Below are 26,229 nucleotides of genomic sequence, written 5' to 3'. Positions count from 1 at the left end.
GTTGAACTCAATGGCAGACCCCTTGTCTGCATTTTTGGATTAATCTAATAAATAAACACACTATGATCATATTTGGGCACATGTAGTAGGCCTACTGTATAAATAGTTTGCCACAAATGGGAAAAATAAATCAATCATTGAGTTGCTCTCCAGCCAAATATCCAACCACCACACCTATAAATGAAGATTCCCATGCTGTCGTCACATTTATGACATCCACAAGTCATCATGTAGCTTGACAGAAAAAACAACCCAATTAACTAAATGTCCTCTTACCAGCTTTTTTCTCCAGAAGCTTTCAACTGCATCTCACACTCTGATGATTGTCCCCATGAAGCCCATGACTGAAACCAGACAATAAAGACCATGAGATGCAGTAAAAGCACTACAAGAAAGCTAGTAAGTGGACCTTGAGTGAAAACTTAATGTCTAATGAATTACTGTTGTCAATCAAGTTTAGAACTATTGGGCTTTTAAGACAGTTTGTTTCTGATTGTTTCTCATAAGAAGCCCTGATGAAGTCTTTTAAATGTAGGTTATCAAATATATTATAGCTATACATTATACATACATCTGACATCATGCATCATACAACATAAATGTACTAGGGATGGTCCACTCTGGGTTTGCCTGTGTTGGTTGTGTGGATTTGTTTGTTGATGGCGCCATCTAGTGGTGACTGATATTGTGTGTTTTTGCTGTGTTGCAGTGTCCTACAGGTGTCAACCTATTTTTATTTTGACACATCAGTGATGGAATTTGCATTTACACAAATACTGTAGTCACTTAGACAATGTGTACCTGTACTTTAGTATTTCCATTTCTTGTTACTTTACACTTCTTGACTATAATTTAGAAAGGAATATTGTACTTTTTACACCACTGCATTTATTTCATAGCTATAATAATTAAAGTAATTAAATGAGCTCCATTACAACAGTAAATTGCTATTTCACACACTAATGCACCATCAATAATGATTGAATAATATATAATAGTACAACACATATGGGGGCTATTTTTTCTATATTTAGCAGCCCTATTAGTCTTAATATTTAAATATTTTAAGCTGATAGTACTTCCTTCTTATTGAGTGTCATTTTTAGTGTGGGGAATTCAGTCGTATATTTACTTATGTTGTATAGTTATTTGTATTTTCTCTAACCTTGCATATTGTTATTGTTATGCACTGCAACACCGAGGCAAATTACATGCATGTGCAAACCTGCTTGTCAATAAACCAGATTTTGATTCTGTAATGGAGTGTTTTTCATAGTGTGCTGATGCTGACTGAATACTTCATCCACCACCGAGACACATCTCAGTGAACACTTTTCATCTAAATGAGAAAATGCTCTATAAATGTTTTTTGGTTATTAAAACTTTGACATTGATATGTAGTCTGGTAGCCTGCATTGACTTTGAGGTCCCTTTATCTTTTGTCATACAGTATGCAATAGATCCTGTTATCATGCATATTAATATGTTATCTAATGGAAACCATCAGTAAGCCTTTTGGATGAATGTCACTTCACCTCTGCTTTGACTGTAAGCAGCTTGTGGCATTATTCAATCAAATTCTGACATTTTTGTTCAAAGTAAGCAAAATGCATATGTCATTAGATATATTATAACATTAAAATCAATGAGAAATACTATTAGCTCTGGTCAGAACAATGAAGGATTTGTGTTTCATCCTGTGTGTTGTTGAAAGACCAGTTTAGTGAACAGGGAGTGCTTCAGAGTGCAGGTGTGAGTTGCTGCTCTCCCTTTGACCCAGGAGGGAGGGAGATTTACAAAACACTTCGGGATACGTATAAGATCTGTGCGCAAACATGCAAATATTCCCCATGGACTATCCTGTTGACACATAACTGTAGCTACTCCCACTCCAACACCTGGTCCATGCAGTATGCACAGTATGCATGCTTATATATACACACACAGTCATATTGTGTGTGTGTGTGTGTGTGTGTGTGTGTGTGTGTGTGTGTGTGTGTGTGTGTGTGTGTGTGTGTGTGTGTGTGTGTGTGTGGAGGGAGTGCGATGATCTGCGTAGATATAATAAGAAAATATCTCAATCTGAAGAGATGTTTCATAAATTTCATATGAAACCAACACAAGGATTTTCACTGAAGAAACAAGTGTCGACATTGTTGATAATCACCAGAGTGATGATTTATAACCATTACAATGTAATGATTGCAGGGCTTAACATTCAGTCAGTTGGTGCAAATGTACGTGGAACAAAGGGATAAGAGTTGATTAGCCACCCAGGTAGTAGATTACTGCGGCCTGTTTTACAACTAAATGTTTTTTATAGCTGTCTCCATGAGTAATGGTAGATTAAACAAAGGGAAAGTAGCTACCCCAAATGTGTTTAATATGGTCCAATAAAAGTACAAAAGTAAACGGAGGCACAGTGTGGATATAAATGTATTTTTAGACAATGTTTACGTGAAGCAGAGAAAGAGTTTGTAGAATAGGATGACCTGTTCTTGTGTATTAGGCTCTTCTTTTTTTTCTCAAGGTTCTGAGGAGACTAGCAGACAAGCCCAACTGAGAACAGCATGCACCTGTCTACTGACCACACTGAACATTTTACACATTTGCACACACACACACACACACACACACACACACACACACACACACACACACACACACACACACACACACACACACACACACACACACATACGCACACACACGCATGCACACACACACACACACACACACAGTCTTACTTCTGTCACTTTTGGGGTATTTGCATAGACTTACATTCATTTCCACTGAACCAATTTACCAATTGGGGACACGGCTTTTGTCCACAAATTGCACAAGCTGTCCCCAATCAACTGGTGTTATGTCTTGTTTATGTCCCAGAAAGTGTTGTAAGTACTACGCACACACACACACACACACACACACACACACACACACACACACACACACACACACACACACACACACACATCATTAGACCTCCAAAAGGCCTTTGCTCTGACTTTCTCACACAAAGGTGGCAGCATAGCATGAAGGCATGAGTTTCAGCAGACGGACAATTGGATATGAATTCACATTCCTTTTTCACCCTCTACTGATTTTCAGCAGGGGATAAAAACACCATACAACATTTATTTTGTCCAAGCTCTTATATTTGACTGTCACCTCATCTCAAAACCTTTTGTCATTTCGCAGCAAGGCCAAGTAACCTGGCATTTAACTGTCAACAATGAACAAGGAATAAATCTCTTGAAATGAAAAATGAAAATGAATTGTGGAGGCTGAATGTATCTCCACTATGACTTAAGATTAAAATTGACATTTAGATTTCTTGTTGGTCATTTCTCAGCACTCATATACACTGAAATGTTATCATCTGCATTTGACCCATCCTATACACTAGAAGCAGTGAGTGGCTGCAGGGAGCAACCCCAATTCTTTTTTTGGCAACACCAAATGAGTATTAACCATAACATACATGTCATACAAACTACTGTATACTCTCTGTGTAATGCAGCAAGTGGTAAAAACTGATCTATTCTTGGCTTTGTAACCATTATGAGAAAAGACAAATTCTTTCATTTCACGAATGAATACTGGTTCCACAAATACTAACACTGAGGTGCGACTGGGTGAGCTTCATGCGTTAATAGGCCTCACCAGCTGACCACATTCCACAGCTGTGTGGCTCAAGGTCCAACACACATAACCCCCCCCTCCCACACGCATGCACACACACACACGCACACACACACACACACACACACACACACACACACACACACACACACACACACACACACACACACACACACACTCATATCTGCTCAGTCTGGAACACCTTCAGAAAATAATTCAGGGGATTCAGGGCAGTCTGCGAGTTAAAGCCGATTCTAAGCTACCTTCAAAGTGATTCTTCTGTATAAATAGGGAGCTCAAAGTTCATCTGGATTCAGGGAAATTATGCTTTATGGACACGTGCTCCGCTTCATCCAGGCCTTGTAGCTTAAAAGTCTTTTATTTCCAAATGCAGTATAAAGAAGTCCAGTCTATTGCATTATGTGTTCTATGTGTTCAGATGTTTTACATGATGGGGCATTTTTTTGTCTGACGTACCCCCAAAGCCCTGTCAGCTAACCCCAACCACTTTGTTTCAATTTAGGTTTTAAACAGTAACTAATTTTGTCCAGACGGACAAACTGTACAACTTTTAGATGGATTACCATGACATTGGGTACAGAAATTCATGCCCCCTAGAGCAGTGGTTCTTAATCTTTTTGGGGTACTGGACCCCTTGCTTACAGAAACTGCATGAGGCTAATTGAAAACCGAGCGAACTTTATTGTAAATCAACATAACCATGATGTAATCCTCTTTATATTGTCTCGTTCTGTTCTCTGTCTTGGTTTGCTTCCCCTGTGGACAGAAAGTGTGTTTGACTAGTGTCTGGAACAGGCTGTTTGTTTAGTTTTAGCCATTTTTCATATTGCCAGTACTTAGTACATTTTCCCTCAAAACTCTTTTTATTGGTGATTTTCTACATTGTAAAAAGTAGTTTCACAAATTGTTTCAGTATGTTTAAAAAAAAACATACAAAAATGAATGGCATATAAACATACATATGGCAAAAACAGTAATTATGAAACTAATAAACACAAAACAGGCTTCAGGATAAATTGCAAAAATATTCACTGTTTGTGCTACAGATCAGTATTCAGTAATCAAAGGAGCAAGATTAAAAGGAAAAATACTAAAAAAAACAACAACAGCCAGCATCACTGAGGTACAGCCTCGAACTGTAATGACTCCATATGTTGGAAGAGCGGTTGCCTCATCTTGAAAAATTCCATCTTTTGTGATTTACTGAAAGTGAAGAACATCTCTGATCCAGGCCTCATGCCTCATGGGATGGAGGAGAGGATAACTTGCAACAAAGTAACATCAGTCTTCTCGCCAATAGGATCAAGAAGGCCACAAGGTCCGCTTTAATTTTTTGGCTGCACCACTGTATCCGGTATTACCCCAAAGAGTGCCATAATGCAACTGGGTTAAAGGCCACCTGTAGTGACCCTGATAGCGTTTCAATGATTTTGGAACAATAGTTATGAAAGAAACGCAGGACCACAACATGTATCAGTGAGGTAGGACCCTTCTTCTTCTTTGTGTTTGTGTCTGATGATGAGTTTGTATTGCTGATCAATATGAGGTCATGTAAAGGCCATGGGATTTTTAAAAACCTATATTATTATTATTACATGGACCCCTTGCAGTTCCATCATGGACCATTAGGGGTATGCAGACCGCCAGTTTAGACACAATACCCTTTGGGATGAATCCTAATGACTTTGGTGATTTGTGGTTTTGAGGAAAATGTCCCGACAACTATTACCATGAAAGTAGGTAAACACATTCATGTTCCTCTCAGTATGATTTGTGATCATTTTGGTTATTATTCATCAACAAGTGAACATTTTAATTTGCCCAAGACCAAATATCTGTAAAGCAAATGACATTCCCATCAGCCTCAATTAATTTGTGTTGTTCCTTCATTGTGTGCGTTGTGTGTCATGTACAAAAGAATTTATCTGTATGATATAATCTGTGGTTAAGTTCTGGTTCGGTGCAGGCACAAAAACACTTAGTTAGGGTTAGGAGAGATCATGGTTTAAATAATAATTTTAGTTCTTTTGCAAATCCAGGAGATACCATCTAGACACGACCCTCAGTTGCAGCAAGGAGTGTGCAGTTATTACAGTTGACTCTGGGAGGCATGTCATTTGTAAATAAACTAATAAATCAACATTTATTAAATTACAATTTCTATATTTTTCAATTTAGTTGAGTTGGACACTGCAGAAGCACTCCCTTGGGTACAAGTGTCCCTGACTGGGAGTCAGTGTAATAGAAGGCCTGTACTACGTCATCCAGACAACAACATGTGTGCGTAAGAATCCACTCTGCTGATGTGTCCTTGAGCAAGACACTAAATCCCTGCCAGCTTCAGGGGTGCTGCTGTCTCCTTGACCCTGATCTCTGACCTCCCTGCAAGGGGCCCAAGAGAGAAAAGGCAATTTTGCAACAGCAATAAATAATTGATCACACTTTTATTATACCTCCACGCTGCTTACCAATCTTTACTGGTTGGCCTGCGCTGTGAACCAGCTCCAGCTGGACAATAATGACAGGTCAGGGATCAGGTGTGCAGCTCAGATATATAATAGTAAGACAGATAAGACAGTCTTTTGGCTTTGTGGTATTTTTTTAAAGACCTGTGCTTGGAGAGTTTGATGCTTTCTGTAAATCTGTGTGTATTTAATGAATTTCAGATAAAGTTTGCTTTAAATAACAACATGGAGAGAAAATAGTTTCTGTTCTGAACTTATTAGGTAATGGATGTATGGTGTTTTGTTTGTTTACTCGTGAGATGTAATATCAAAGTAAGCAGTCTTTTGTCAAGTCTTTTGACAGTAGATTGTTTTTTAAGGAAACAATGCTCTGTTTATTGAATCATCTTGAAAATCAATGTGTGTTTTCTTAAGTACCAGCAGCAAGTAAGACACTGCTGAGACTTTTTTTTCATTTCAGATATGGCTTTTAAATGTAGGCCAAAGCTTTGCCTCATACCATCGAAGTAATGATGAAAACAGAAGGAGAAAAAAAACTGTTTATGTTGTGAATCTGCCCCGCCTGTGCCCCTACTGCCTGGATTGTGCTCCTTAAAAAGTGATAATGAGCCTGTCTCGCGCCCTGGGACTCGACCCTCCACCAATCAGCAGCTTCGCCTGCTTCCAAATCTCCGAGCCGCCTGCGCATTGGCAGCTGCGTGCGTCACTCATGATTTGGGGGCAGCCTGTAGGAGGAGCCGGGTGGAGGGATGAAGGGAGGGGTGGCGGGTTAGAGGCGGTGCGACTGTCAATTGTGTTGCCTATTCTCGTCAAAAGTCGTCTGTTGTTGCCCTGAGTACAAGCGGGACTATCACAGCAGCTGTGTTTAGTCCGAGAGATGCGCCCCGAGGTGCCAGCTGTGCGCTCCTTCTCTCCAGCTGAAGCCAAACTGCAGCGCAAGTTCCCCACCTCTCTGCACTTTGACATCGATGTGTTTTTGGGGGAGAATGGAGTAGGTTTCGGTCAGCCTTGTAACCAACGCTGGATTGTTTTAAGACCCTTTTCTCACTAACACCGCCACGTTTTCATGATTTCTCGTCATGCACTGAGGCTTTAAATGTTTTTTCTTTTCTTTTTTTGGATGCACAAACTGTGCCTTGAACCCCTCGAAGATCAACAAGACTGAATGGTGAAGACTTGTTGCGCGTCTCCGGGGAGCACCACCGCACCAGTCCAGCTTTTTCTCCAAGTCTCTACTGTATACCTGCGTGTGATGCTTTGATTTCCACAGAGCTGCGTTTTCATTGTCTTGGGGATGGACTGTCAGCTCAGATAAACAACCTGAAGTCAACACGGTGTGGTTCACTGACTCCGAGCATTGGTTCATAATTTAGGAAATTAAGAAGGAGGGGATCAGTTTCCTCTAGTGTGACTGAGACAGCGGCTGAAGCGCGTATCCCTTCCTCCTTTTAAATGGCATCCACGCACAGCAGAGTCAAACTTTATTCGGGTCAGAAACGACGAGTTGATTAATTTTTCCCTCCACCTGTGTGTTTTTTTAAATCGACCCTTTGTCATCATCCTTCTCGTCGACATGTCTGAGCGCGATGGATTTGGAGACGGGCTGTGCAGCGACGGAGCGCCGGACTGCATGCCGCCCAGAGTGTCCCGTGGCCGGCGGAGTGGTGTCATCCTCCCCGGTGGCGGCGGCCAGGACACCGACACAATCCTCCTGGAGTCGGTGAAAGCAGCACCACGCCGGAGCAGCATCATTAAGGTAAATGAATGTGATCACTGTGGTGTTTTGACCGGTTGTTTTGGCTCCAATTGACCCGTGAACCCCCCCCCCCCCCCCCCCCCACCTCAACGTGGTGAAAATAGCAAAACATTGGGTGTGTTGTTTATTCAATAAGTCATGGTGTGAAATAACACCCAATGAGCTGTGAAAACTAAGTGCAAGAGATACCTGGCCATGGAGTGTTTCAACAAGTGAGAAAAAAAAATGCGATAGGGTACTGGATTGAAAAGTAACAGGTCTCATTTTTAAGAGCCAGTCAGAGGCCAGACGTGTTTTGACGTGCATATGACAGGAGATAAAGGATCCTGTTGTCTGCGCGCGCCACACGTTTCAACTTCCACAATCTCCTTCTTTGACCTTTTAACAGGGTTTTAAAGTGGCCATGCCACATTCTCAGATGATAAGGATGACGGCTGAAGGTGAAAAAAATACCTGACTTCCGATTCGTTGCTTCTGTGTGACACTAAATTCCCAGAGACTAAAAGCTCCCTAAGCATTCATTTATCCTCATAAGAATCCTTAAATACATTCTTTTGAGGATTAAACACCATGGAAAGAGAGAGTCTAGGAACAACGATTTTATAGAAGTATTATGAGCCTATGCTGCACATAATCACACACACACAGACACACACACACACACACACACACAACACATTGTAGGTGTATATCATTAGTGTTGGTCTACAGGCTATAAGACCCCTCACCTATAAATCAACCAACGTGGTGGTGACATCATGCTTTTCCGATGCCACCTGTGCTCAAGTTGCAGGTCACCGGACCTCTAGATGGAGCAGGGTGTACAAGTGAGGATCGTGTTTGGGATCATCACCTTTCACGTCAAACCTCTCCCCTCAGTAGGAAGCTCTGCGCCTCAGGTGATACATCACCTGTCTGCGTGAGGTCATTTAGCCTGAAGACATATGAGGCAGGAGGAGGATTTCTGTGGTGTTAAAGACAGTTGAAGCAGTTGAATCTACTTAGCTGCAGTAGAGGCTTATGACCTTCTCATGATGAATCTGACCAGGCTCTTGCACGTACAGTATGATGGGACATTTCTGCATATGAGCCCAGCGAGCCCCATCTGGAAGACCCAGCTGAACAGAGTGTCCTTTGACTGCTGCTGGGGGGGGAGGAAGGACATGAAAGGATGGGCAGATGAGAGAAGTGATGTCAGTGACAGGCACGGTCAGCCGTGACAACAAAAGCTCGTCATTGAACCTTTAAGTCTCGGCTAAAAGGTAGTTGGAATATCACCAACTGTCTACAAAAGTCTTTCTCAGTCTCTTAAAATAAGTTGGTGTATACTGGGTGGGAGCATTAGGAGGAGACAGTTCATGCTCCTTGACTTTATACAACTTTTTCTTTTTTTTCCCCCCAAGACCTGTAAACAGACTTAGATGTGTAAAATTGGCGGAGTTCCCCTTTAAAGGAAGTCTATTGAGGTGAGGGGGACCAGTTGAAAGGAAGGGAAAGGGCGAGGCTGGCTTCTCATTACTACCACAACACATACTCACATGTGTGTCTGAGATGCCCACACAGACCATGTTACCTTCTATATACATGCACGCACACACCTCTGTTTGTTCAGCCCTCCTCCCTCATCGAAACACACACACACACACACACACACACACACACACACACATGCAGTCAATTAAGGCAGTCCTTGTTCAGTCGGCGAGCTCTAAACTGTTACACGGATGCAGTAATTGCATGTTCAGCTAAAGAGCCAGCATGTAGCTAATGGTTAAGATAATTGTCCTCCTCCTCTTCCTCTTCCTCCTCCTCCTCCTCCTCCTTCTCATCATTATCATCATCGTCATCATTGGCTGCAGAGAGACTCTTGCCTGTTCTGATTTATCCTCATAACATTCAGTTTTCTCTTTTTTTGTTTCACCTGAAATGATCTTCTTCCATTCATCCTGTTCTCACTCATGTTTTTGATTCATTCATGGTCATTCTGTCCTAACAGTATCATATATATCTGTATCAGCTTGTTCCAGTTTCACAGTGAAACTGTATAATTAATCCCCAAGTGGTAATATTTTGGTTGTCTGGTGCATCATTTTAAATAGACTTTCCCCTCAAATTGCCCCTGAGATATTCTGCATCTTTGGAAATGCTGTTTTTGTGGGTGTGACAATGTTTGTCTCTCGAGGGACGAATGAAATGGGACGTGGAACAGTTTCAACATTTATCGATGATGTGGTTAACCCTTAAACAGACAACGTGCACCAGAAGATACAGACTCTTTAACCTTCCTGTTGTCCTCCCGGGTCCTCCCGGGTCCTTCCTGTGTCCTTCCTTCCTTCCTTCCTTCCTTCCTTCCTTCCTTCCTTCCTTCCTTCCTTCCTCAGATCTAAGTTCAGCTGTTAGGGTAAATGTTCCCTCCTTCTGTCCTTTCTTCCTTCCTTCATCTGTCCTTCCTTTCTTTCTTCCTTCCCTTCCTCCTTCCTTTCCTTCCTACCTTCCTTCTTTCCTCCCTCCTTCCTTTCCTTCCTTCTTCCTCCCTTGCTTCCCTTCCTCCCTCCTTTCCTTCAATCTTCCCTCCTTTCCTTCCTTCCTTCCTTCCTTCCTCCTTCCTTCCTTTCCTTCCTTCTTCCTCCCTTCCTTCCCTTCCTTCCTCCTTTCCTTCCTTCTTCCCTCCTTTCCTTCCTTCCTTCCTTCCTTCTTTCCTTCCTTCCTTCCTTCCTTTAGGTGGAAATGACATAACTAGTAAGGCCTGTTTAAGGGTTAAATAGCTAAACTGGCATGCATATACAGTGCTATCCGTGCACGCCCCAGCAGATGTGTCATTGTCAGTGTGTTCTCGTCATATTTAAAGCAAGCAAAGAGCCCACATACTCAGTTTGGACCTTACAGATCATAGAGTAGTGAAGTGGATGGAGTTGCTGATTCCAGATTATTATCCTCACTCTAAATGAGAGCTTGAGGGGTTGTTTTTTTTAACATAATGTGACTGTCCTGTTAAAACCATGCATGTCCAAAGTTGGTGATTTTGAATATTTCAGCGGAATTGAAGGATCAAATGTTTCTTCTTCTTCTGTGGTTAAATAAATCATTACAGACCCCTCCTCTAGATTATCTGAAAAAAAGGCTGTTTTTCTTTGCTCATGGAAAATTGATGCTTTGGAGATACATGCTTTTCACAGGATATAGTTCCTGAGCGCAGACACACATGAGTCTCTTGGCTTGGTTTCAACAATACTATAGACTTATGTTGTGTAGATATCATATAAATGTGTCACTTTTTTTTTAGTTTTTGAGTGTTGATATGTCACCTCTTTAAGTCTTTAAGTCAGTTTGATATGGTGATTAATCATAACAATACCCATGGAGCACTGGGGCAATTGCTATGTAGAAGAATTCAGCCAGTGAGGCAAATGTGAACTGTAGCCAAAGGTTTGTTGATGCAGGAACAAAACTCTGAAACACAGTAGCTAATTTCACTAAAAACAGAGTGAATTTTTTTTACTGCTGAATGAATTGACACGTCTTTTAAGCACAATGATGTTTTTTTTTTCTTACCACAAATGCTCCTCAAGAGTTGTGATTGACTTCATTGTGTCTCTGACTATTGAATCTTTGACCTTTTTTAAATTTTTTTTATCAAAGACCTGATTCTTTCAAACACGGTTGCTTTTTTTTCTTCTTTTTTTTTCTCACTGATGATTCATCCTCGAAAAGCGACAAGTCCATTCAAGCCTTAAAGGTGCTCCAAAAACACGTCACCTCTTGACCCTTAATGCCAGAAATAACTCTTCCCACATCCCTACTTTATTAAGAAAATAATGATGTGCTTGTCTGTAGAGAAAAGCCCTTTATTACTCCTTAAGGAAGTAGGACTACGGAGAGGATTGAGCAAGACCAGGGGAAAGCAAGAATGGCGCACATTAAAATTCAAGGTCCATCTTATCATACGTTTCTGTTCAAACTTTCATTTTCTCTTGTAGATAATATAAATGAAGCTGTGAGAGTGTGGGTGACACCTAGAGGCTTGTTGGGTTGCGTGTGTGTGTGTGTGTTTGACAGGAAGATAGAAAGACCGAGACCCCGATCAGACAGAGCACTTTGTAGCAGCCCCCCCCCCACCCCCACCACCCCCTCTCTCTCTCTCTCTCTCTAGGCAACTTGTTTTTTACAGGAGTGCCTCAAGTTGAAAAAACTTCAACTCAGAGCAAAACAAGTGCCCAATGTTGTTTGTGTTTTTTTCCCCCATTGTCCAGTCTGATGAATTGATAGGCGGACCTTTTGTAGTGGTGATGACAACAAGTGGCAATAACAGTCACGGAGGACAAACAAAGTGGTGGCTGTTATTGGATACATGGAGCTACATGACTTTACCATCTGTAGTTGAACAGAAAAAGGCTGGAGCGAGTTTACTTCACAGCAAAAATAATGGTTAGTCTGAGGACAGGTGATTCGTTGGTTGCCAAGCAACAATAATAAAAAAAAAGATGCAGCAAACTGCTCTTTGTAAAAAAAAAATTGTAGGCTTCAACAAAAAAAAAAGAAAAAAGAAAAAGCAGTGCGGTATTCTTTGTGACCTGTAAAAAGCATCTGTTCAGGTTCTTCCATTTTTAATGCAATAACATTTCACCCAGAAATATCCCATAATTAAATCAAACATCTGTAACTGTTTGATTGTCCATCCTTCATCATTCCAGCTTCCAGCTCATCTTCACTCATTCATGCATTGTTATTATAAGCCTATAGTCATCCCCGTACGGATGAGCTGGAACGACTGACAGATCGCCGCTTCATCACATATTAAGAGTGAGTTAAAGGGACGTTAATCTCAATCAAGTTAAACACATTAGGCTCAGGATGTTATATCAATTTTCTCCAGCAAACCATCAGTAATTAGCTTACAGCATTACTGTGGAAGAGGCCAGAAGGCAAGCACTGTGTATAGTGGTAGGCATGCCAGTAGGGCCTGAGAGAGTGGTGTGGGATTAACAGTTGAGCTTTATGCACACACATGAGTGAAAACACACACACATACACACACACACAGACATACACACAGACGTTTTTCAGGATGGGGGGCTCAAGGGAAGGCATGGTTGGATGTCTCCCTGACAGGCCGGTGTGTTGCCTGACTGCTTGCTGTTACGGCGCTGAAGGACAGTGTCTCTCCACAGTTCTCTTGTGATTTAGTTTGCAGTGCAGAGCCTTGATGTCTCAGAGTTTGACCGCCAGACTGTGCCCAGTATTACAGCAGGGATTGATTCAGTTGGTTGAATATTATTGATTTTTAAGAAGTGTAATGGGAGCACATTATCTTTGGTCATCTAAACCTTTGTCATTAGTCATTTGAAAAGAATATCGTAACGTGACTATGGCGGTCTTGTTCTTTTGAATGGGGGCAGTCCATTGCAGGTGCTAATTTATGGGGTGCCACCAAAACAAAACAGGATCATCTGTCAAAAAACTTAATCAGGCTCAACTTTTGGAGCTGTGACGTCATCGTGCAAGGTGCTGCGGTTGTACAGAGCTGCAGTATTTCTCCTGTTTACCTCGCTATTGCCACCACAAAAGGTAAAATAGTTATAGAAAGTCATTGTTTTAGTGTCAAATGTGCCTTTAAATGCATAAATCTGTGACTCCAACTTCCTGGATTGTATTTTATTGCCGTATTTATAGCCGTAACCCCGTGGGTCTATGTGATTGTAAATGTCATCATCTGCCTATGCGAGGGTCCACACCTTTGCCGACATCACCACACAACCCAAAATGTGTGACTGTGTGGACTGTCTGAGCACGTGCCAGAAAAACAAGCTGTTTGTATGTGTGTTGTACTGTGTTCCCCATCCTTGCCTCTATCTTCATTAAACAGTCACACACACCATTTGTTGCAAGAGGAAAGTTCAGGGAATCATCAGTATGTTTCATCCTCTGGGGATAGTGAATATCTCCACACAATTACACAACAATCCATCTAAAAGTTGTTGAGATATTTCAATCAGAACCAGCTGATACTGTTACTGTGGTTAAACATGGAGTTATTTTAGAGCTTTTGGTGTTTTTTTTTTTTCTTGTATTTTTAAATCAGACCAGTTATCACATGGTTGTCTGAGCTGAGAAACAACATTAACAGACCATAAATGACTAATTGTAAGTGCACAGATGTTCCTTCACTCCATAAAGGGGAAAGTCATGGAAAAGTCATGGAATTTCATATCAAGGCCACAGTGGGAGCCCTGCTCATGTCTGATATGAGTCGCTGAGTTTATTTTTGTCCTTTCTCAGACAAAGTGGCATGTGCGCTTCTTATCCCACTCTGCTTCCTTCTCCTCTCCCATCTGCACTTCCTATTCCCCTCGTCTGAAATGCTGCATTGTGTCTTTCTCTTTTCCAATCCCAGTTTTTCCCTCACATTGTCATTCAGCATCACTCTGATGCTTTCTGTTGTCTTCCTTGGCATTATTGTTCTCGATGTGGTCCATTCGCTCTGACTCTCTGTTCCCCTCCTGCCGTGTCAAGAAGTTAACAATGATTTGTTTGCAACGCACTCCTGGAAACCGGTCCAGAGTAATGACAATGTATCCCCTGTGATTGTGTGTTTGTGTGTGTTTGTGTGTGTGTGCCCATGCAAAGCAATTAGAGCCACTGAGGACCCTCTGTCTCCCAGTATCATTCTGCTACTGGTGCCACCTCTCTCCGGGAACACACACCACCTCATCACAGCTGCCGGTCAGGAGTTTGTGGGTGTGAGAGCAAGAGACACACACATACACACATATACACACACACACACACACACACTTGTTATTTTTCTACCATTGCTCAACGTGTCAGTCTCTCGGCCTTGAAGAGGTCCACAAATGTGAAAGGACAGCAAAATTATACAAAAATTAAACTCCTCGCTACATAACAATCCAAAAGAAAAACACCACAAGAGAGCGGCCTCGACATATTTGACACCTCTCGACTTCCACGCTACAATACAGGCAGCTTTACAAGGGTAGCATTCATGAGGAGCTGTGTATTGGATTGCAGCAGTTGTAATGTTTGCCCGCCGCCTCCCATTTAGTGTCAGACACACAAAGTTAGACCCTTTGGGACATTAACCTATCTCATTACACAAATGTCAGTGTAACATTTGAGTCAATTAGCCATCATGGAAAATTTAAGACTTCAGCATAATTTTTGTAACTTTTTCTTGCAGGATCCTAAACTTGGTAAAGAGTGTAAACTTTAAATTGACATGTTTCTTATCCTAACACTGACTCAAAGCAAAAAAAAGGGTTTATAAATCAACTGCCCCTTGTGCAAAATTATGTAACATGATCCAAAAACTTACAACTACCTTGTAATTGCAATTTTGATGCATTTCCAAGTACAGCAACACACATAGAAAAATGTAATTGTGATCAAAATAATATTTGATGTAAAGATGCTAATATGATGAAATACTAACATATTCATAATAATAAATATTCATCAGTAAAATAGGAATTTGGAAGTTTGAATAGAGACATTACAGAACTATAGATTGTTAGTTTAAATGCCAAAAGCCATTTTAGTAGATCCAGATGTGTGTGTGAAAAAGGCTGCAGACAAAGTCATGCTAGAGTCATGTTAGATCCTTATACGGGAAAACACAAGCTTTCATGGCCATATGTTATACTTCCATTATATTAATTGGTGTGTTGGAGTGTGTTGAAACACCCGCAAGTGATGCATTTACTGTTGTCTAAGCTGTTTTATTCTCCCATGGTGTTGAGATGTTGATGGGTTTATTGGGTCACACGCATCCTGGTTGATGATGATTATAATAAGATCATACACATGTGTTTATCTCACTGATTTATGGTATTTTCCCTGCAGAATAACAGCTGTATAAAGACATAGCTGCAGTGTTGTGTTGTATTATCATTTGGTCAAAGATTTGGGCATCCTACAGCAGAAAACATAGTGTTTTCACCTCATGGCATGCACCAACTATGACATCGACTACCCTAAGGTTCATTAAAAGTGTAAAAACAACTGGCATTTGCCTAAAGGGAGATTGTGTTATGTAAGCGTTTGAGCCTCCGTTGGCTTTGCACCTGCACAGAAATAGAGTCCAATGTGTGAAACATTTGTACAGTGTGATTGACTGATTGCACATATCAGCTGGCTTTAATGTTAAAGAACAAACCATGCAATGTAAGGAAGCTTATCAGCACCTCATTATTTCTTGATTACAGCTAGACATAACATGAATGAGAAAAAAGAACTGTGTTGAGCTGGAACCAGTGATTTAGTTTATTTGTTTGAGGTCACCATGAGCAAATGGATGCTGACGTTAGGTGATGTGCTCTTTAACCATTAGACCACCAGGGCTAATGATTAAGCCCACTTTGTGTAAATTTAACCAATAAAGTTTTGAACCACAAATTGGATTTATAATATTTAGAGCACCATTTCTCATTTCCTCACTTCTGAACTAATGATGCTCACCGTCATACAGTAAAAATTATAGTGTTAGCACTGGAAATGCTAACACTAGAAATGCAGCATTGCTCCAGCAAAGGCAGTGAAGAAGACTGCAAACTAGTAAACATGGATGGACAATGCAGGATTTAAATTATTTTTTAAAAATCTACTATAAAAATGTTTTATGTGGAAGGATAATGCATTCAACACACTTGTTAGACCTCAAGGATACACTCAGAATTTAGTTGAGTAACATAACTTTTGTCTGTTTTCAACAAAACTCAACAGGGCACCTTTTAAAGTCATCCTTTTTTTTTTGCTGTAAACATGGCGACAATATGACTTTCACTTGTGTTGTTAAGGGTTTTTTATTTTTAAAAAGAAGGTGGACCTGTGGTGCATCTGAACTTCTGCTTTTTATGTGTTTGAGTGAAGATGGAGTGGGTGTGTGTGTGTGTGTGTGTGTGTGTGTGTGTGGGGGGGGGGGGGCGGGGGGCGGTGTGGAGACACAATGTAAACACCACTGCAGTTTACAGGCTAAAGATAGACAATGTTTGTAGCTTTGTTAGGGTGTTTGCAGTGGTTTTATAGAATAAGGACCAAAATACTTAGCGTGTGAACTGGCTGATGTTAACCGATGTCAACGATGTAGACAATTATGAATATATAAAATTATAAAAAAGAAAAAATCATAAAAATTATGAATATGAATTTCACCCTTTTAAGAACTGACTTCTTTCTCTCAAAGTCATTTAAAAGCGGACCTGAAGGTTGTCGCAACACCAATAAAAAAAATAAAGATAAACATATTTAAACAATTAAATTTTAGGTGGACTTTAACAGATTTACCAGATGGCAAACAGGCCATTTGTATTACTGACAGTGTGTATGCAGGGAACAAGGATGATAGACAGAATGAGAGAGAGAGAGAGAGAGAGAGAGAGAGAGAGAGAGAGAGAGAGAGAGAGAGAGAGAGAGAGAGAGAGAGAGAGAGAGAGAGAGAGAGAGAGAGAGAGAGAGAGAGAGAGAGAGAGAGAGAGAGAGAGAGAGAGAGAGAGAGAGAGAGAGAGAGAGAGAGAGAGAGAGAGAGAGAGAGAGAGACTCACTTAAAATGTGTGAGAGTGTTCATGTCTGTTATTAGAGTTAATACGAATTATGTAGGATTTACAAAATGACCTTCACTTACCCACACTGTAAGGTTTCCAGCTCTGGAATTAAAATACCCAAGCATAAAGAGGATTTTTAGATTTGAATAACTGAAAACACAAACTAGTTCAAAGTTGAGGGACTGCCAGGGTGACTGTGGCAAGGACAGAAGAGAGAGAGAGAGAGAGAGAGAGACAGAGAGAGAGAGAGAGGTTGAAAGGAGGAGTGCAAGCCGTTTATCACTTCCTGTTCAAAACCCCTCTCCCTCCCTCTAACTTTGTATACCCACACATAAACACATCTCTCAGTTGCACAGCTGTCTTTCCTTTCTGCTGCTATCAGTTCACAAAGTTTTCAGGTTTTGAAAGTAGGGAGGGAAACATCTCCAGAGCAGAGGGCAAAGAGGTAGATGAAGAGAAAGACTGATATTGTGAAGAAAATGAAAAGAACAGGATTAAACGTGAGCGGAAATATTGTGGTGGCGAGGGGGGGCGGAATAGAAAAAGGGAGTTATCCAGGCACATGCAGTTTGCTCTGTGTGTGTGTTGTGTTAACCTCGGGGTGCATAGATGGGAGAAAACTCTAGAGACTTCACGTCGGGTTGTTTTGCTGTTTTGGGCTTCAGCCTAGAGGGATGCACAAATACCCAACACACAACACATAAATCCTGGGTGATGTAACAGAGGCTGTTTTCACACTGCGTTTGCTAGTTTGAATCCTCCATCACTGCAAATGTCTCCTTTCACATCTTTACAAATGTTGCCAGGAAACCACACTGGTGTCTTTTACATCACAATCACAACTCACAACAGAAAGTAACACGGTCAAGGTTAACCATATGGCCTTGTTACAATTACTGTAAGCAATGATATGGGATTAAAGTCGTGTCATGATAATGGAATAAAATCTCAATAGGTGGATGAAACGACAGATTATTGTTCACTCTTTTATTGTTTTATTCTCAGTTTTGTTTAGTTTCAATTTGTTTTTTTTTTTGGATTCTTGTGAGATTTTGTTGAGTTATTATGACACATTTAATCTGATACAATGATAGAGGCTTGGTGATGTGCTACTCACAAGTCTAGTCGGTGAGCTACTTTCAGTATCATATGTCTTTCCATTCAATAACAGTTTATTTGAAAGGGTAAGAAAACTTGCCGAGCTTGCTACTGTAGCATGCTAACTGTAGGAAGCTAGTCTGGTGGTAGTTGAAGAGAACAGGACAGGAAGTTCACACTGATTTCTCAAGATGTGTTTGTACCTTTTGTCTCAAAACTGTGTGCAAACCATTTCACTAAAGAAGAGCAGTTTACACTTTTAATAGAGGATAGAATATGAAAAACAGCAAATCAACTATGCTAGCGTCCTCCATTTTGGACTCGTTGGCTCCTCAAGTCAGTAGTGTCAAGATGTTTAAGGGCATTCACCAAAGTTGAACTCGACATCAAAGACTCAAATTTCTCTGGTCAAAGCAAATCCACTGGACATGTCAACTCCATTGAAATAAAAAGGTTTTAAAGCAACATTTCACCATTTTCAGCCAGTGCTGGTGTGACTTGGCTTGTCTAACATGGGTGGGGCCAGGTGAACAGGCCACCAGTATGGTTCATTAAGAAATTAAAATAAAAACAAAAACAAAAAGAAGGCGTATTCTGTGATCTCACTGGAGAGAAGAATGTTGTGTATCAGTGAGGTATTTTATCTCCCCTGTTTTCTTTTGTCAGCAGTGCAGGAATGTCACTCATGATGTTATCATGACGTGCTGGCATGAATTTTCTTCACTTCAACCACAACTCGACTTAAACTGACCTCAGACCAGCTCGTTCAGGTGAACTCCTTTTTAAAGGTTTCTAGGAAAGACATTTTAAAAGAGCAAACTTTCAGGAAAACCACTCCTGTATTCACACTAAGCTGCCACTTTGAATCACCTTTAGTTACTCCCAAAGCTTCTGTCTGCCCTTCTCTTTTCTGCAGCAGTGCTACATCATCACACTGTTATGAGTGTGTCCACTTCGGCTGACTTGTGGGTTTTTAAAGCCAATGGGTGTGTCCTGATTTACCAGAAAGTTGAACGGAGCTGTGTCTGTATGTATGTGTGTGTGTGTGTGTGTGTGTGTGTGTGTGTGTGTGTGTGTGTGTGCGTGTGTACTAATGTACTTGAGAAATGTTTGTTGTTCACTATTGAAATTAAACAGACTTAAGGTAGTTATAAGCTTGTGCGTGTTTGACTCTGAGTGGGTTTCTTCTTGGTTAGTGAGTCACTAAACATGTGCATGTGTGTTTCTCAGTGTGCGTGTGTGAGTGTGTGTGGAGGACATGTTTCAGCTCTTTTAGAGCGCAGGAATGCAGTGTGGCTGCCAGAGTCTGCTGCTGTGACATCACTGGGACCAGCGGAGATCCCTGGCACCACACTCACCTGCTACCATGGCAACTACAGGACCCATGACAAAACCCTATAATCCCAACCCAACTCCCTCTCCACACCCAAAAGCCATGTGTGTGTGTTCAAACATCCCCCTGTACCTTTTGAATAGCTTGTCAAATTTGTGCATGGGTGACTGCAAAGGTCCTGAAGATATTATTCCCATGTGATTGTGTGTGTGTGTGTGTGTGTGTGTGTGTGTGTGTCCAGAGGAGTGTGTCCTCTACTCATGACTATAACTGTGTTCGGCATGCAATGCTTTTCCCATCATTTTTGGTTCTTAAACCTGCTGATTTCTTGGCCACTTGGGGGCAGCACAAACAAGACATGACAATGTTGGATAGAAGAGTACGGTGAGGAGTACAGAAAGTGTAGCTTAGTGCTTATCAAAAAGATTTTCAATGTCAACAACAACTCCACCCTCACGAGATTTCAGAATGATACTTCTCCTTGAGTGAGACCTGGTTAGACACAATAATAAACAGGCTGGATCAAGCCAAAGGTAAAGAAAAAAATGTTTTATTTCTCTGTATGTATCTTTCCATAATGTTGTCAGACATTTAGTAATAACTCACTATTAACAATCTGAGCCTGGCAGTGGGGAAAACAAGCACCGATTACATCTCAGCCTGGTTTGTAGCTGCTGGCTGGAGTGCTCTGGCTCAATACTGGACCAATTTCAGAAATTGTTGTCCCCATCAATCACTTAGACAGAAAACAGGGTCCAGGTTGAAAAATACCAAGCATTTCCTTTGTCTCTCCTTTAATTCTTTAGCATCTCTTATGAATTCACTGTGGGCACATCTCCCAACACAAATCAAGTATCTGGTCATATTTCTGATAGTTCATCAATGGTTGAAGCTTTTAATCATCATTCAATCCACCATTTCTTTCTGTCAATCATAAAATCCTGCTCCACAAATTACAGTCTATAGGTTAAAATGAAGCCATGCTTAATTGGTTCTACTGTTACCTACAGAGAGAACTCAGACTGTTGCTGATGGTTCTCAGTCAAGCCCTCTTACCATCAGAAATGGTATGCCACAGGGGTCTATGCATGGTCCACTGCTGTTTACTTTAAACGTAAATGACATCCTTTATTAATACTTCATTGTCTATTTTTTTTGCAGATGATACAATCATGTACACCCCAGGCTGCACCCCAGTCTTTAGTCTGCATTTTGTGCTTTCCAAGTATTACTCCTTAATCACAGACTAGTTTTAAATGCAGAACAGACCAAGTACATGGTATTCTCAACCTCCACCAGTGGCTCTGACTGGTGTTGCAACTTTAAATAGCACCAATATCACTCCTGTTGAGTCATACAAATACTTATTCATTTCAACATTTGACTCAAAAATGAAGAAACAAACTTAGCTTCTTCTATAGAATCAAAGGATGTCTTTTTCAATCTGTAAGACTACTGTATGGTCGACCTTCATGTCTGAGAAATTCTGTATTGCCATGCTGCCACATCAACCCTCCAGTTATTAAACCCTGTGTATTATAGTGTATTACACTTTATCACAAATGACACATTTTGTGCTCATCATTGTTCTCTGTATCATGAGGCTATAAAGCTCTGTTCACGCTAACAAACTACTTCACATTTCTTCTTTCTTTTAAATCAAGTAACTGCAGTACGCAATCTAGTAACTACCTCACCTTAGATATTGCAAATGCACACTGTAATGTTGGCTGAATTGGTTTCAGGTACTATGCACCTTTTTAAATGGAATCAACTGCAAATTGGTCCCAAACTAGACCTTACCTGATGTTTTATTAGGCTTCTTGTAACTGTTTTAATAAGGATTAAATAAAACTACAAACTTAACAATTATTATTGCTTTATATGACTATTTATATGACTGCTTTCACCAAATGTAATCATTAAAAACACACAGGTAGAAAAGCTAAAAGGCTAAAAAGGAAAGTGACTGTGACTGTAAATTAATTTGCAATATAATTATTTGATTCAACCCTATCAGCCTGAGGCTTCATGCTTAATAAACACTGAGTGTGTTGAAATTCAAAGGCTGTAGTTTAATGTTTGAAGATAAAACTGCCAATATACAATATAGGACCAAAAGCAACACAACTGTTTTAAACACTTTTCACTTTCTGATTACAACAGGAAAATTCCTGCTTTGAAGTACTGATGCACACGTTACCATGGTTACCAAGTGATCACATATTATTATATAGATTGCTTGAGACATTGCCTCCTGGACAGGAGCACAATCAACTCATGATTGCAGAAATGTAATAGTAGTAGTAGTGGTAGTTGTAGTTATAGTTGTTGAAATCACAAATCTGCTGTTACACAATCCTATATTGGGTCCAGGTTGTGTTTGCTTCACCTTTGTTCACCAAACAAAGAGTCCAACATAAGATCTGACACTGTCCCAATTAATCTCGTATCTAGAAAAGTAAGAATGAAAGTCATGACAAAAGGAATTTACATCATGAATATCACACGCCTGATCTGTTCCTCCTGCCTGTCAGTCTCACTTTCTTACTGCACACACACCCACACACACACACACACACACACACACACACACAAGCACACACCCACACACACACACACACACACGCACACACACACACAGAGCGAAGTGAGAAGTGTGAGCGTGGGTTGTTGTTCTTGGAAGCAGCCATCAGTGGTCGCTAACAGGATTACCTCACTAATCATCTTTCTCTATATCCTTAAGGGACAAACCACTTTTACATCCTTCCAACATCTGCTTCTCTTCTGTGTGTTTTTGTCTCTCAGATACAGCGCCGTTGGCTGGACTGTTAACCATCAACCGCTGAGCCCAAATTATTCTCCATCCATCTCCATCTAACTTTTAAAAACATACTTCTAAATAGACGGTTTCTATGCATTTATCTCCTGCATGTGAAGGATACGCATTTCTTCAAAAATTGGAGAATGAAGGAGGGGTTTGGATTTGATTTACCGTATAATCTGCAGTCAGCTACTTGAATCAGCTACGCAAATGTCTCAAACCAAAATGAGCATCATATCAGATACCTACCACCATTATTACTATAAGCCTACATGATGGAAAATCCTCAAAACCCATAATAGAATGGTCATTTCACAAATGAGAGTTGAAAATGGCTAACTATTGAGTAAACTTATATCATGTAGGCTGATTGGCCTACATGATATGAACCACAATTCCCACCTCAATGGTGCAGGTAGTAAGACATGAGACAGTATTGTTACCTGTGGAAAAATGACAAAGTCTGTCTTTTTAAAAATGATATGATCTGGTTAAACTTCCCCTACTTTTAGTATTGTTATGACCCAACTGGTCCACTGGCTGCAATATGAGAATGGAAACAGACATAAGGTTAAGATTAAATGAAATGACTGGATTTGCAATTAGAAAGAAAGGAAGAAATGGAGCTCTGTTCTCTGAAGCTAATAAACAGTGCTTGCAAGGAAAACAGTCTTTAAATCTTTGAATGATTAATATTACTTAGCAAGTTTGCCAGTGTGCCAGTAAAGCAAACACATTTTTATAATTATAATCACTACAGAATTGATTCTATAATCAAATCAAAGACATTTTAAATACCCATTATCCAACTTAACCATTTCTTTTCCATTAAGCTTTGGTTCAGCTAAGCCTATAGGACTTCTATTTGTGCAGACAGTCAGCTCTCACAAAAAGCTCCTGAGCTTTATCTTTATTATTATTCCATTCCTGTGCAAACTAGAAACAGTACATGAAGACCAAATTCATTTCTTGCTCTTACTAATAAGGCTTCCAAGTGCCCCTTGGCTTGAAAATAAAGTTTTTCTTCTCCACATTTAGGTGCTTCTGTCCAAGAGAGAACACCATGAAGTCATGCTGTAACTTCATCTCTTCATTTCCCACATGCAAATTTTAACATTCCTGTGCCCCTCCCCCCCACCCAAAAAAACAATCATGAATCATATATATATATATACATACATACATACACACAAACACACACACACACACACACACACACACACACACACACACACACACACACACACACACACACACACACACTGGGATGATTACATTTAATTATTAATCCAAGAAATGCAACAGTGTTTTGAAGATGACTCACAAAAAAGTCATTTGCTTTATGGGTTACTCACAGCATATGAAAATAAGTTGTGTTTAGTTTTAGAAAATTGCGATTACTGAAATCCAGTCATGTCACGAACAAGAAATATGCCCTAAAAAATCAAAGTGCTGCCTAAAAAGCATACAGAGATATTTTGTGTCCAATTTATCTTAAACCTGAATAAACAAGTAACGAGTAAAATGTTATTCTACTAATTTTCTGCTTATATCCAACATTTGTCATCTCATTATTTGGGTAGTCCTTCTCTGAAATGATTGCATTTATAACCTGAGTGCTCTCTCACTGTTTCATCCTTGCGGTTGGTCTCTCCTTCACCAGCTTTATTCAGCCTTGCAGAACGAATTGTGAGAGAGCGAGAGAAGAGAGAGGGAAATGAAAAAGACATGGGAGGGTGGAAGATTTGGTGTGTGTGAGACACAAGTGGAGAGGGACAGTCGACTGCTTTTGAACACACACATTTCTGTGAATCATCATGTGGAGGCTGCAAGTGAAAAAAGGCAGAAGCGGAAGAGAGAGAGAGAGAGCGAGAGAGAGAGCGAGAGAGAGAGAGCGGGAGAGAGAGAGGGAGAGAGAGAGAGAGAGAGAGAAAAGGTAGACTGGAAATAGACAAACAAAAGAAGCTATTCAGGACCTGTGCACCCTCCCACAGCAATATTGACACTTTATTGCTGTATTCCAATATAATATCCTGCTTATTTCGAAGGGCTTCTTTCTGACTACCCTCTAGTATATAAATTCTCATCCCTCTGTGATGTTCATGTTTCAAGCTGTTTGGGAAATCATTCCCTCTTTGCTACCTGGCACATTATATTTACTTTCCACTGTTTCATGTGTCCAGTTTCTCAGTGTGAAATCTGAACTATGTGAGCTGTCCTCAAAAAACAGAGCAGACTAAACAGTTATGTGACACAACATCTGCAGCTGATGGCAGAAAATTATAATAATTTATGAATGTTAGAAATCTCATTTCACTGCTCCCCATAGCGTAAACGACTGAGTGTTTATTATGTAGAAAATAGCAGATGGAACAACATGAAGAGGCATCAGTCTGACTGGGCTTCAGTGTTATCTTAAAAGATAACGCAGGCAATAATCTGTCATTTTTTATTGTCAACAAAGCTGTTAAAAGACCAAAAACTAAGAGCGATCCTGCAACAAGTCGGCGAAACCTGCTCCAGCTTACCCCTTCTGTGCCGTAGACCTCCACTGTTGTTTAAAAAAATATCACAAACACATCAATCAGACACACAGCTGCACTGAGTGACATGTTCCCTTATTACCATGAACATTGGCACTGTAATTTGAGTCAATCAACGACACGTGCAGCTGAAAATAGTCCCCCAACAAATGCACTGTTCACTCTTCTCTCTGTCTGATGGAAGGTGAGTACTAATATTGCAACAGTATAAACAGATTTAAGATGACTAGTACTAAAATGAGCAAGTATTTTGGCTGTATTTAAACCAGTTGTACATTTGATAGATCATAAGTGATAAAAGTAACGATGTGAATTTGAGTACTGAGCCAGATAAGGCAGGGAACATTCTGCTGATCTCTTATCTTTCTGAATCACACACTTGTGACGTCCTGTACAAGAATTCTCCATTTTCCACCCAAGCTTATGTTGCATGATTTATAGTTTCTATATCAAGTAAAACCTCAACTGAATTGCTTAGAAAACCTTTCCTGCATGGTATGGCAGCAGGGTGGCATTATGTAGAGTATGTGGAAAGTTCACACACGGCCAAGCTCTGTTTTTGTGTGTGTGTGTGTGTGTGAGAATAAGACAAGCAGGGTGCACTACAAAGAGAGTTGAAACCGAGAGGTGACAGCGTGAGTGTGAAGAGGCTACAGGAGCTGCAGCATGCACTTCGCAAACAAGACCAAAATCCTTTTTTACACGTTCAGTTTTTCCCCCAGAATGCTTCTGAGTTGGGGGGTCGTGTGAACAGAAGCAATACCGCGCTCGCACTTCTGGCAAAGTTGATCTGAGGTTTCTTCCCTCCTGACCCTAATGAAATTCCTGAGAGTCTTCCTTTGTGAGAGCATAAACAAAATGAGTAAGAGTTAGCTGACCAAACAGTCACACGCTGTGGAGGACCGCTTCATTCAGCAGCTGAGTTATAGCAACCACGCATATAGGATGAGAGATGAATGTTGGAAAAGAAGGAAGGTAATGGATGTTTGC

The 26,229-nt window shown here is 40.5% G+C and overlaps 1 protein-coding gene across 1 annotated transcript in view; it reads left to right on the top strand.

The window, feature by feature from the left end:
- Window positions 1–7,704: 7,704 nt before the first annotated feature.
- plcl1 (phospholipase C like 1) overlaps window positions 7,705–26,229 on the top strand; it is a 77,122-nt gene continuing 58,597 nt past the window's right edge. Inside the window, exon 1 of the mRNA XM_053328589.1 lies at window positions 7,705–7,887. Coding sequence (XP_053184564.1) covers window positions 7,705–7,887 — 183 coding nt within the window. The remainder of the gene's footprint in view (window positions 7,888–26,229) is intronic.

The sequence above is a fragment of the Scomber japonicus genome, chromosome 11, assembly GCF_027409825.1.
Source record: "Scomber japonicus isolate fScoJap1 chromosome 11, fScoJap1.pri, whole genome shotgun sequence".
Classification (NCBI taxonomy): Eukaryota; Metazoa; Chordata; class Actinopteri; order Scombriformes; family Scombridae; genus Scomber; species Scomber japonicus.
The sequence above is the reverse complement of the archived record's forward strand: the minus strand, read 5'-3'. Positions and strand labels throughout refer to the sequence as shown.